Source organism: Beta vulgaris, chromosome 4 (genome assembly GCF_026745355.1).
Source record: "Beta vulgaris subsp. vulgaris cultivar EL10 chromosome 4, EL10.2, whole genome shotgun sequence".
NCBI lineage: Eukaryota > Viridiplantae > Streptophyta > Magnoliopsida > Caryophyllales > Amaranthaceae > Beta > Beta vulgaris.
This window is the reverse complement of record NC_079205.1, coordinates 16,611,528-16,624,811: the sequence shown is the minus strand read 5'-3', so window position 1 is coordinate 16,624,811 and position 13,284 is coordinate 16,611,528. Positions and strand designations below refer to the sequence as shown.

At 34.4% G+C, this 13,284-nt stretch overlaps 1 protein-coding gene and 1 long non-coding RNA gene across 2 annotated transcripts; one reads left to right on the top strand and one right to left on the bottom strand.

The window, feature by feature from the left end:
- LOC104891384 (pathogen-related protein) lies at positions 1–4,159 on the top strand. Its single transcript, XM_010677069.3, has 4 exons — positions 1–412; positions 1,684–1,816; positions 2,356–2,657; positions 3,589–4,159. Exons 1-4 carry the CDS (start codon positions 248–250, stop codon positions 3,754–3,756), a joined length of 768 nt encoding a protein of 255 aa, XP_010675371.2. The 5' UTR covers positions 1–247; the 3' UTR covers positions 3,757–4,159.
- Positions 4,160–4,873: 714 nt separating this feature from the next.
- Positions 4,874–6,178, bottom strand: LOC104891351 (uncharacterized). Its single transcript, XR_789788.3, has 2 exons — positions 6,039–6,178; positions 4,874–5,318 (listed from the first exon to the last, which is right to left on the bottom strand). It is a non-coding gene; the product is annotated as an uncharacterized LOC104891351 (long non-coding RNA).
- Between the last annotated feature and the right edge of the window lie 7,106 nt (positions 6,179–13,284).

The window sequence follows — 13,284 nt, the reverse complement described above, 5'->3', positions numbered from 1 at the left end:
ATTTTGTAGTGACTGACACTTTCCATCAATTCTATGAAGAAATCAAGAAATCCACAGAAAATGAGCAGCAAAATCAGGAGATGAAAAATAAATCACATGATAAAAATTTGGAATTTTTCGGCAGGGATATGAATTAGTGCGTAGCCGCGTAGGAGCTACTAATTTTCAAGCAATATGTCCATAATTTGTGACAAGTGACAACTATAAGAACTGCATTTAACTTGAAGTTGCGTTGTTCAGATAAAAGATGGAAAATGAAGAACAGAATAAAGATATTGCAACTAAAATTGCTGGAGACAAGTATAGGTCTATCTTAACTGAGGAAGCAGAAAATAAGGACATCCATTGGAGACATGGTGGTCCTCCTATATTTGATGCTGTTAATAAGCTCTTTGAAGAAGGAAGAACAAAGGTACTTTACTCTCTTTCTCTTTTAAACATATAGTTACTGTGGCCGTGGGATGCTAAATGCATGTATATCACACGATTAAGAGTTTTGAAAACGGAAAGAGTGAAGATCTTTAGGAAACGGATGTAGTATTAACATAGTATTTTGTGTGAGAAAGATCATTTTACATTGTTAAGTGATTAAATTTTCCGTTTTGACGTAATATTTGATTGTGTTTGTGAATTGATTGATATGATTTTTTTTACTTTTTTCAACATTAATGTATTAAATCTTATAGTCAATATTTATTTTTTTTGGTAGCTCAATTATAACTGCCTTCGACATTTAAGTTTAATGCTATATTTGAGTTTGATTTTGTTTTTGCCCTTTTTGGATAGTACTTGATTTACTAATGTGCAGTTAAGTAAATTTATAGGTGGGACACTATAACTCCCCCCCACCCACCCACACACACTTTGCCTTATATAATAGAGATAAATTATCCACCTCCCTCATTATTTATTATAATAATATATTATAGAGATATTATCTACTTTCAATAAATACTTCATCCGTCTTACAATAAGCGAAACATAGAGAAAAAACACACATACCAAGGAATATATAGAGAGATAGTTGGACCACAATAAAGTAGAGTGATGAAACAAATAGGGTTGTGGTCCCCTCTTATTTTTTGGTGGCATATATGTAATAAAAGTGATTTTTTTCCCATTTAGAGCTTGATTTCACTTATTGTGAATATGCCAAACAGGAAAAGTGTTTCATTTATTGTGAAACGGAGGAAGTATAACATAATTTGTGGCCAAGAAGGCAAACAACGTTACATTCCTCAAATTTTGTGTAAACCTATTATTGCGAGTATTTAGGACGGAGGAAGTAATCTCTTACTTGTTTTTTTTATTGTTCCTTGAAATACTGTAAAACAATAAATAAGAGTAAATATTTTGAAAGAAAAGTAAGGAGTCTTTTTGAAAATTTGTGTATAAATTGATGATAATTTAGTCCAAACAATTGATAATAATTAAGTAGGCACAATATCTGGGGACATCAAAAATGAAATATAAGCACTAGCCACTATATTATAAAACGGAGTATAAAATAAGTATACTAACCCTTAATTTCCAAGAAACAAATTCTAACCTTTTAATGAAAGAAATAGAAATTATATTGATGTTCTAATGATAATTAAAGGCTTAATATTTATATGCACGGTGAAATTTTTAATTAACTACATGCAGTTTTTAAGTTGACTAAAAAGTGAAGAGTGATTTCAGGAATGGCCAAAAGGATCACTGGAAGAGGCAGTTCAAAATGCAATCAAGTCATGGGAAATGGAGCTTTCCCATAAAACCCACTTGCGAGACTTCAAAACTATTAGTCCTGACAAGTTCAAGCTCTTTGTCAATGGTAATAGTTATCTCCCTGTTCTGGGAATTAAAATGATAAAATTTTGTGCCTTCCACAATATTCATCCACTTTAAACTTTGGTTATTTAATATTATTGATCATCGATCATATATATTCATAATACAAATTAACTAGTTATTGGCTCAAACAATGTCTCGATCTGTGTATGCCAGTAACACCGCAAATAAGTACTTCCTCGGCTTCGATTTAATTGCAACACTCCAAGTTTCACGCTTGTCAATGCACAATTTACACTATTAATATCTTTTGTATACATTGAAACGAATTCAACAAGATTTCTTATGACTATTTTTCCATACACACGAAACACAAAAACGAATTATACGAGTGATTGTAGTGTCAAAACTGGAAGTGTTGGTAATTAAATGGAAGAGAAGAAAGTACTTTTGTATGTCGGCATAGAAACAATGTAAAAGTTAAAATGTTGCAAAAAGTAAAAACATCATTAAATGTAACGTATGCATATTCGCATCGCACAAGGCCTCTCGATTTTCAAATATTTGGTTTATTGGTAACAGGAAGAGAAGGATTAACAGGGGAAGAAGTGTTAAAGCTTGGGAGCTACAATGCCTTGTTGAAGACTTCACTACCAGAAGAATATCAGCCATATTACAATGCAGAAGAAGAGAGTTTCGAATCGTCACACGACGCATTTCAATCAGCGTTTCCTCGAGGATTTGCGTGGGAAGTAATCTCTGTGTATTCAGGACCTCCTGTTATTGCTTTCAAGTTTAGACACTGGGGTTACTTTGAAGGCCCTTATAAAGACCATGCTCCTACCGGAGAAATGGTCCAGTTTTTTGGCCTCGGTATTCTTAAGGTAACCTCACTATTACCATTACTAATCTGATTACCATATAGACCAACTATACTTTGTGTTCTTTGAAGATTTTCTGTTTATTATTTTTGTGATCCTAGTCTGAAAACTTTGATATTACATATGCTATGTTTCTTTATTTACTATCAATAGACGATATCGAGTTGGGTATTGTCGTTAGTATTCTTACGGCCCGTTTGGTAGTTGGTCATAAATGGTGGTAATGGGAATGAATTCATGTGTAAATTTGTGAAAAATATCATTGTTCATTCTCATGGTAATGTTAATTTATCCTAAAATGTCCACTTTCCTTCTTGAATTTTCATTCCCATCCAATACCACCTTGTAGGGTGGTAATGAGTGGTAATGAAAATTGCTTCCATTTGGAGACAAAAACACAAGTTTAGGGGTGAGATTGCTTGCCCATGGAGAAAAAATGCCTCCCCATGGAGATTTTAAGGGTGCTTCCCTAATAAAATTACACTTAAAATTCATTCCCATTACCGCAATTTATTAACAACTACCAAACGGGCCGTTAAGGTACTTTCAGTCTTTAACTAATATCATTAGTCATTACTAATCTGTAAGGTTTTGCTTTGGTGCAGTATTATAGTCCTACACAAAAGGCCTTCAAGATGTGTTTTCACAAACAACTTTTCGTAAAACTATCCACTACGTAATTATAGATATTATTTGTTAATAATGTGCAGTGTTATAGATGTAGTTGAGAAATTTTTTTAGGAATTGGCTAGAATTCGGGTAGTATTTTACTGAACTACCACCTCCCCTCAATTAAACTTTACTTTGATTTATTATACAAATTAAATTTCAAGAATAAATGTAAGTATAAATCTAAACATAAAAAAAGAAAAATATTAATGAGTTCCATATTGAAATAATGACCATGTATAACATTTTTCACACTTCAACGTAGGTGGATGAATCGATGAGAGTAGAGGAGGTTGAGATCTATTATGATCCTGGAGAGCTGTTTGCTGGCCTTTTAAAGGGTACCCGTCATCAGGATACTGCTGGTACTAAATCTGTGGATCCTAAGAATACACTGAAATGCCCATTAACTAAAATGGCAAAGAATGGCTAGACATCTACTTGTTAGATTTCTAAAGTTGAAGTAGAGGATTTAGACAATTAGACTCATTGAAGAAGAGATACAATTAAGTGGAGGAAACCCGGCCTCTTCTTCAGGTTGTCTCTCGAGCTTCGCCATTCCCCTCCTCTATCGGGGGATACCATGAATGTTCTTGTTCATGGTAAGCCTATTTTTTCTCTTTTATTTTTAGTTTGTTTTCTTGTTTTCTTTTTCTTGTTATGAGAGTTTTTTTTTCTTCTTTCTTGTGGAGGTTAATATCTTATCCTCGTCTGTAGGAGTTGTAAGTATCGTCGGTGGTGTTTTTAGACTTTTTAGTCTGTGGAACTTGGAGTTTTAATTTGAATATTGTATTTATTGTTTTAAGATCAAGAATGTCAATTCCGATTGCAATTTACTATTACGTTAGAAATAAAAGATACCCTTCAAAAAAAAAATTGAGTCACCGAATTTCGATTATTGTTCGAATTACCATTATTAAAGAAGCGGTTTCGAAATGTCTATATTCGTAAATTGGATGAAGAATCTCAACTTGATGTTTTAGATTATATTTTATAAAGGGTTATTATTGTTGTAAATGTCGTATGATCGATGATAATTTATTAATGGTAATATTCCTATTCTCTTAAAAAAAATATGAAGTAAAGAAAATAGAGGGTTCTATATCCCGTGTATCCACAAAATAAAGGATAAAATATATGATCTCTAGGAAAAATGACTTGTATCGCAGAATTATTATAGATGATTCCCACTTTCTATGTATAATAGAATGAGAAATTTTGGAGCTTGACATCATATGGATAACAAACCACTCCCCTTGTTTCAATTAATTAGTCATGCATGTTGATAGTGTAATTTCAGCACTCTTAACTAAAGTCAAATATAGAGGAAATTCTTCTTATCATGGTACTTCCAAAAGTTGAAAGGGGGCCAAAAAAATAAAAAAATAAAGGAAGTACTTGGCACTCTATCCGTTTTTATTTCTTTATTTTATTTGGACCTTGACACTATTCACATAATCCACTTTGACTTATTAATATATAAAAACAGATTTATTTATATATGTTGCTAGATGTGTATCTGCAAGTGGAAAAAATCAAAATGAAACAACTAAATAAAAACAAAGTATGTGATTTACTTCATATATACAACTTATTGATCCTTAGTTTCTTACAACCCTTTAGGAAAAATACATCTACGTACCTAGCCACTAGGCTGAAGATCACAGGTACATTATATATTTCAAACTTTATATTTAGAGGCCATTTATTTCATTTTTCATACATAGATAAAACTTTGGTTTTCTTCTTTTGAGTTATTTTTTGTTTCTTGGAGGGATATATTTATATAATGGAATCTCGTGGTGAGAACTAATATCGGTGCTAGAATAAAATGGAGATTTTTGAGTCTCCTCTTGGGGGTTTCGATGCTCATAATCTTCTTGTATATCCACTGCTAAAGATTTCGAATTGTTATCACCACCAATAATCAAGCATATGGTTGCGATCATAAGGATTACTGCAACACCTTCAGCCTTCATTTTGTCTCCTCCTTTTCTGCCAACAAAATCAATTTAGTATAATTAATCAAAATTTTCACTTGCGAAGAAACGGATAGTAATATGAAGAAATGCATTATACCATATATGATAGATTAAAAAACTATTCTTGGGACTTCAACCATCAGCTTAAACTGTTGGTTGAGTTGGTCCCTTGACATAGTATCAGAGTCAGCGTGACATAAAGGTCATGGACTCAAATCTAATCCAACCCTCCTTTTTAAATGGAAGATTTAGCGCCAGGTATGAGGGATGTATGTGATGCATCCACACTTCAAGCCCAACGGGCTCTCGCATGAGGGGGCGTGATTAATTATAAAACGATTCATGGGACTCCAACTATTAGTTCAAGCTTTTGGTTGAGTGGGTCCCTTGACGATATAAGTATTAAGGATATGTGACTAAAACAAACAATAAAATTTCAAAAATTTGGGGTCATCTTGAATGAGGGTATTGTGTCATAGACTTATAGTGTAGGCATCTTTGCACGTCTTGATTGACGGCTCTATACCATGCCACGAATAGTACTGAGCTTAGCATCAATTGGAAGCAAATAAAATATTACTACAAAAGTGATAAATATAAGCTCTTATATAAGCAAAATTTTAAATGAAGTGGAGAATTTGATCAAAATTGTTATTTGTTAAGTGTATTAATGACCATAACAAGATCAGTACAAGTGAATACCAATAATAAACTACATCAGCAAGAAACTTACTGAGATCGAGGATGAACTTTAACAGTATGATGAGCTTTAATCAAGTCTGAGAAAATCCAAGAGTTTAACCTATATATAGATAGAGTGCTGATATATGGGATAATGGAGGTACCACATATGAGGCAAGAGTAAGTGGAATATCAATTGATGTTCATGATTTGGTACAAAGAAAATGATTAAAGACAAATTTAACAGTGACTAGAAGTAAGTCAAATTATTCCACCTATAGAATAGATCACAATAGCAGATCAAATTCAATGAGAATATCGATTACCACTTCTAAGTTCCATGAATGCTATCGCTGTTACAAAGTTTTACTTAAGATAATGATTTTTGTTTCGGTTTTCGGACTTAAAAATTTATTGTAAGATTTAGGTACCTTTTGTTCAACAAAACAAAAATACCTTCTCAATTTTAAGAGGTGTCTTCTTACTATTATAAAATTTTTTACTAATATTTTATAATTAAGTATTTTTTTTGACATCGAGAAAATTGCATTAATTAAACAATGAAGCATATTAAGGATTAACAAATTAAAACCAAAAGGAGCTTTATTAGCTCTTACATGCCCTAAAAGACAAAAACAAGTAAAACCGGTAGAGGGTCGCATTTAAAGAGGGCGTCGTTGGTCGATGATTGTGCTGATGGAGTCAAAAACTCTGATGACTGATGGAAGTGGTAGGATAAGCGAATGTCGTTCACGATTCTAAAACGAACAGCCAATGACGAGCTTCTGTCACGTGGGATTATTCTTAGCTCATGATCTGTTGAAAAGTCGCGTTCCTAGGTGACTCATGACTCTCTCTCAAGAGTATGTCAAGTTTCTCCATCAGGTTGGAGAAACGGGGCGTGCTGAAATCCACCAGATGCAAATGGATGTCGTTTGCATATTTGAATTTTTCAAGACAAGGACCATTAAGATCATTGCCAAGCTAACAAGAGAGTTAAACATTATGAGGTCTCGATCACACCTCCGGCTTTTTGAAACCAGAAAATACATGTCCTAACCATGGGTACCGTTCATCACCTCGATCACACTCACACCTCGCAACCTCTTGATTCACCTGTTCCTTCATCAAAGATTCCAAAAGAACTACATATTCTACTACTACAATATTACACCACCATCCCTTATGCAACTGGAAAATGTTTTTTAATTGCCATAAATAACCATGGACAACAACCTTAGCAACTCGAAAGAAACAATTTACATCAACTATTTGATGACTTACCACACAGACCAAGAAAAAACCAGTATAATTATAGCTAACATAGCTGGGCTGGGGGTCCAACAACCAGGGGAGGGGAAAGGGGAGCCCAACAAACAGGGGGTTAGGAACTTAGGGAAAGGGATGCCCGAAAACCAAACTCAACCAACTAAGGGGGAAGGGGATTCAGCAGAAACACACGAACAGGGGAGAAGGAGGGAAACCCAACTAGCGAAAACCATGGGAAGGGGAGGGGAAGCCCGATGCACAACCAATGGGAAGGGGAAGAGAGGGGAAGTCCGACACACAACCAGGAAAAGGGGAGGGGAGGCCCAACAAACCAAAATAGGGGAGGGGAAGCCCAACGCACGACCAGGGGGGGGGAAAGGAGTTCCAACAAGCAAAAAACAAGGGAGAGGAGGCGACTACGATGGACGAACAAGGGGTGGGGCAGGGGATGACGCATGAGCAGGGGGTGAAGGAGGGAGGACGACGAGACCGGGAGTGGGGAAGAAAGCACTAACGTACAACACGATGGAAGGACGGCGGAAACGTATCGGAAAAAAAATGAAAAAAAGGAGTTAGGGGGGATCGACTGGCGTCGTGCGGAGCCCGAGGCGGCTCACGCGACAATCAAGCCCCTCTCGAGTTGTAGGGATGTGGTGGTAGGGCTAGGGTTACGACAGAGGATAAGTTTCCTATAGAGCTAATTAAGTACGTAGTACTAGTCTTAGTTTTATTAATTATGTATTATAAGACCATCTTATCTAAAACTTGTTGTATCACTAGTTAATCATTAACATAAAACTTTTTTTGTTGGGCAATTTGATGAGTGTAGGTCTCGGCAAGTTGTCTTAAATGTGCTTGAAACATATAAACAATGTCATAATTAGTAGCTCCATTTTCTTGCAATTTACAGAATACTAGTAGTACAAGATAGTATGGAGATAGGTGTATCGCAGAGACTCCACTGATTAGATTCTCTTATTCTAAAACTATCATGTGAAATAACTATTAAAAAAAAGGTTAAATTTTGCAACAATAGCTTTAGTGATGCCATAATAAGTTAAGTCAAGGAAATATGATCATTTCATCAAAAATAAGTTTAAATTAACAAAAAGTTAATCTATATATTGCAAAGGAAGTGCAAAATAGTGAGTTAAAGTAAACTGATCAGGATCAGATAATGGAGCTTGAGTGAAGAATGTTCAAACATTTTAAAAAGGTTGTTTTCTAGGATATTGTGAAAAAACTATGCAAATGTAGGAGTGTTTCTAGAAGAATTAAACTATTTATCGAATAAGAGATGTGTTATTTTGTAGATTTTTTTTGGAGGAAAATTATTTGAAAACTTTTCATAAAATTACTTTTTATAACTAACTTTTTTCAAAAAATTACCTTTTAAATTTCTTCTTTCAATAATTATCTTACATAACAAATTGCTTTTAATAGATTACTATTTGACCATTAATGAGGTTTAACCACCAATAATGAGGTCACTACAAAATGATAGTATGTCCTTCCCTCTCATTTTTCTCGTCTTTCTTCGGTACCTCACTAGTTGCAATTTTTAAGGTGGCAGTCATTTAATGATTTATATTAACTATAAGCATAAAATGGTAATATTTTTAAGGAAATTTATCATATGGGTTAGTTTTTCAAAAGAAAAATTATAGAAGGTAGTTGTTTTTTAAAATTTTGCCAAATTATTTTGTATATTTTGGAGTAGCTCTCACCATCCTCCTTCTCTAGTCTCCCGTTCAATACAAATTATGTTTTCTAAATTACCTCATTTGAGGTGAGATTAGTTGATAACCCCAGTCTCCAAGATGTATATTATTGTCTAAAGAATTTATCATCAATTACGAAGTTGACAATTCTCAAATTGTGATTCACCTTTATTGTACTTACCTTTATTTTTATGAATTCTCAAATAGACACTTTCTTTCTCTAAATAACTTTTCTCTGCCTTCTCTCATAAAACCCCTTACCCGAAAAAAAACCCTAGGAACTCGTCGGAGTTCCAGCGTCGCGCAAGCCGCCGGCCTGTTCTTCGGCGAGTTCCTCTAGTTTTTTGTCGTTGCTTTTCGTTCTTCTTGTTGGCGTTTTTCTTAGGTTTTCGTTCTTTTAAGTCGGTGGGTTTCTTTACTTTCTGTTCATCTCAGTCGGTTCTGGTTCGGTGTTCGCCAGTTAAAACACCCCTCTTTTGTTGCATCGTCGTCGAGTCTCACCCTGTCCTTGGTAGTTTCACCCTTGTCGTAGTATTTCCAGCAGCTCCCTTCCCCTCCCCTGGTGGTGCGTCGGGTTCCTCACACCCCTCCCCTGTTTCTGTGTTGTTGGGCCTCCCTCTTCCCCTTCCCTTTAGTGTCGTGGTTTTGGGCTTCCCCTATCCCCTCCCCTCCCTAGGTTAGAGTTAGTATCAGTTTGGGCTTCCCCTTCCCTAACCCCTCCCCTGGTTAGTATAACGTGGGCATACGTTTGGGCATCCCCTTCCCTATCCCCGGTTCGTGTGGAATTTACCATCCTCTTTTGTTGGTGGTTATCTGGCTCTCTCCTTGCCCTAGTGTGTATTGGAAATTTGTTAGTTGTTTAATTTGTGGGTGAGTTAGTATGGGTGTTGCGTTTGTTTCAATAAGGTGCTTGTTACTTGTGTTAATTGCTGGAGGTCGTTTTGATCTTGATGTTGGATCTGGTTTAAGTGATTGGTTAGGGTTTGCGTGGCAAGAGATCTCATAGATGGGGTCAATTGTGTCTGATTTTGACAATCGGATGGTTCTTCGAGATTTAACTCTAGTTAGATCTCAATCTCGCTTGGTAATGATTTTATCAATCATTGCCTTGACAAAAAGAAATATGAAGGCGGCTCCCCATATTGTTAATTGGGTTTATAGCACATCAACTCAATTGTGCTTCTCATCAATGGAGAAGCCTGACATACCCTTCCAAAAGGGTATTGAGTCATAAAGGAACGTGATTCTTCTAGGAAACCTGGATGTAGAATTATCCCATGTAACAGAAGATCACTGGGATTGGTCTTATCGTGAGTTTCTAGTCTCGCAGTTGCTTTTTGCTGCCCCGTTTGTGAAATCAGCCTTTTCCTCTCACTCCGTTCGTCAGAATTTTGGCGCTCGTCATCTACCAGTAGAAGAGTTTTTCTACAATTTCCTATCATCTCAGTCCTTCAAATCGAGCAGTTTTATCTTTGTTTAAGTTATTTAGGCTTTTGTACTAGTTATGTAAGAGCACGTATCGCTCAGCTTAGTTTCTTTGTGTTTGTAGGGTTGTATTAGCATTATGTTTTACTTCCTTTTTTCATTAATACACATTTCCCCGATGTCAAAAAAAAATGAATTCTCAAATTTCGCCTTCCATTTATGTGATTCGAAGGGATCCAAACAACCAAGTTTTAAAATGTAATTCCTATATTTACTTTTACTTGCAACCGTTTAACTTTTATGTTTGTCAATGCATAACTTAGGGCCTGTTCTCCCCAACTTATCTTCAGTTCAGTTCAATTTAATTCAGTTCAGTTAAGTTCAGCTCTGGATACTACTTTTACTCTCACATATCATTATTCATTTCATTTCAATTCAGTTCAGTTCAATTCAGTTCAATTCAATTTTTAAGAATTGATAATTAAAAATTATAAAGAGTAGATTTTCGAAAAAATATATAGTGAGACGAATCTAACAAAATCCCACGTGAATAGTTGTTCCTTAGCAATCATTCATCAAAGATAAACTAAGTAGAGTTTGTGAATAGTGTAAAAGTCAAACCATTGCAAGTTCAAAGAAACGAAGGAAGTAATACATTTATGTGAAACTATTGGGTCAGAACGTCTGACCCAATAGGTTCCGTCGGACGGGCTGAGCCCAACTTAACGTGCGCGGTCTTTTTTAAAAAATATTTGTTTCTTTTTTAAAAAATCATTTAACGGTTAGGTTTTATATTTTGACGGTTTTAAAACTTCTTATGTAGTTCGTCCTTGATTCTTTCTTATTCAATCTTCTTCTCTCTTAATTTCTCCTTATTTCTAGTTTTGCTCTTAATTTTTATGCTTTTCTGCTATTGAAATTTACTTTGTTTTTTGGTTCGTAATTTTATATTTGATTACTCTTGCCTCGCAAATATGGTTAAGAGGATCAGAGATGAAGTTTCTAGGTATAATTTGGTTTGATTTTTGCTGGATCTGTTTTTTTTTTCTTCAAATTCTTAGTGTGCTGTGTTTTTTTGATGTCGTTGTTGTTTATGTAACTGTAATGCAGCTCGAAGTCGAAGAGGTGAAGACTGACGCATCTTCCCCTTCACGAAAGCATTTGGTTGTGTCTATCGCTGGGAAGAAGAAAGAGAAAGATGCTGATTATGATCCAAGGTATGTTTCGATATCTCGTAGTTATTTTGTTCAGTTAATTTTTTTTATTCTTTTTTATTGTTGTTTTTGTTTCATTTGTTTTTTTTTTTTTTTGTTTACTTTGTTGATTTTTTTTGCTTTGATTGTGATGGATGTTGTTGTCATTTAGTAGCTGTATTGATTTTATTTAGTTAAGTGTTTTTTCAATTGGTATTGTTGTTTTATCATTTCGTAGTGTTTATGTAATTTTTCATTTTATTTGTTTGTTGTTTCATTTAGATATGTATTTCTTTCATTTTATTATGTTTTTGTTTCGGTTGATGTTGTCTTTGTTTCATTTACATATTTTGTTTGTTTTTTTGGTGTGTTTTAATTGTTGTTTTATATCATTCACATATGTTTTCCTTTTATTTGATGTTGTTTTTCTTTCATTTAGACATTTCTACCTTTCATTTGGTGTTTTTGATTTTGTTTTTCTTTGATTTTTTGATGTTTTCAGTTGATTATTGCATTCTTTCAGTTGATTCTTGTATTCTTTCAGTTGGTGTGTAAATTCTTTCAGATTGTTGTCTGCTATCTGCATCAAACATTTTTTAATATGAATTTATTTCTTTTGAATCCATAATTTATTGTGTGAAACTTGTTATTTAATGTGAAATTCGTGTTACCTTTATCATTAATTGATTAGTTCATTTTTAATGAACTTTCGATTGAGGAGTTCGAATCTTCGAATATATTTTCGTCGGTTGACATTCGTGGTTTAACTTGATTGAGAAATTGAATGCCGAAATGAGATTTACTTGCAGGGAGGAAGCGGATGAGTATGATGATTTCGCGTTGAAGAATGGCGTTTAGGGATGCGGATGAAGCTATTGTTTTTGGTTTTTTTCTTTGATCGTTATGATATTTGTTGCTTTTAACTAAGACGCGCGTGGTTTTCTGTGTGTGACGTCCGACGAGAATGGTTTGTCGGACGAGTCTGACACAATACCATCTCTACATTTATATATTTTAGAATATCAACAATACTCCCTCCATCCCAGACTGATATGAATACTTGTTGGCACACATAGTTTAAGGTAATAAGCTAGATCTGAAATGTTTTTTTATTAGAAAAGTAGATATGATAGGAGTTGTAGGATATTTTTTTATCGGAGGAGAGAGAAAATTAGATAACTTTTATCGGCAAAGGTAGACTGCTGACAAATGGAGTGTAAAAGAAATAATATAGTAATCGTATAATCATGCCAAAGATAGAAGTGTTCAAACTAATTTAGGACAAACATAAAAGGAAAGTGTTCAAACTAATTTTAGGACGGAAGGAGTAGTTCCTCATTAGAAAGTCTTAGGTGGACCGACTTCATAATAATTTATTTTGAACCCAAACTAAGTATATCACACAAAAAATTGTCTATATAAAAATATAGACTATCAAATAAAAACTGACTATATCAGAAAATCAATAATATCATACAAAAAACTAGTTATTCAAAAGGTGATTATATCATACAAAAACTCATTATACAAAAGATGGAAGTCAACAGGTGGTTTTGTAGTTGTTTTTCGTTGCGACTTTGTAGGTGGGTCGATTTTTGGGTGTGTGGGAGTGGTAGTGTCGACCACGATGACAAGCATGGCTATTGCATGTAGTAGAGGCAGTTGTGGTGGCAGTGGGAAAAGGGTAAAA

What these genes read in the sequence shown, in the direction of transcription:
- LOC104891384 (XM_010677069.3), top strand. Translation starts at nt 248, where the DNA reads ATGGAAAATGAAGAACAGAATAAAGATATTGCAACTAAAATTGCTGGA. An exon ending in GTTCAAGCTCTTTGTCAATG is followed by an intron (nt 1,817 to 2,355) that starts GTAATAGTTATC and finishes TATTGGTAACAG; the next exon opens with GAAGAGAAGGATTAACAGGG. An exon ending in TTGGCCTCGGTATTCTTAAG is followed by an intron (nt 2,658 to 3,588) that starts GTAACCTCACTA and finishes ACTTCAACGTAG; the next exon opens with GTGGATGAATCGATGAGAGT.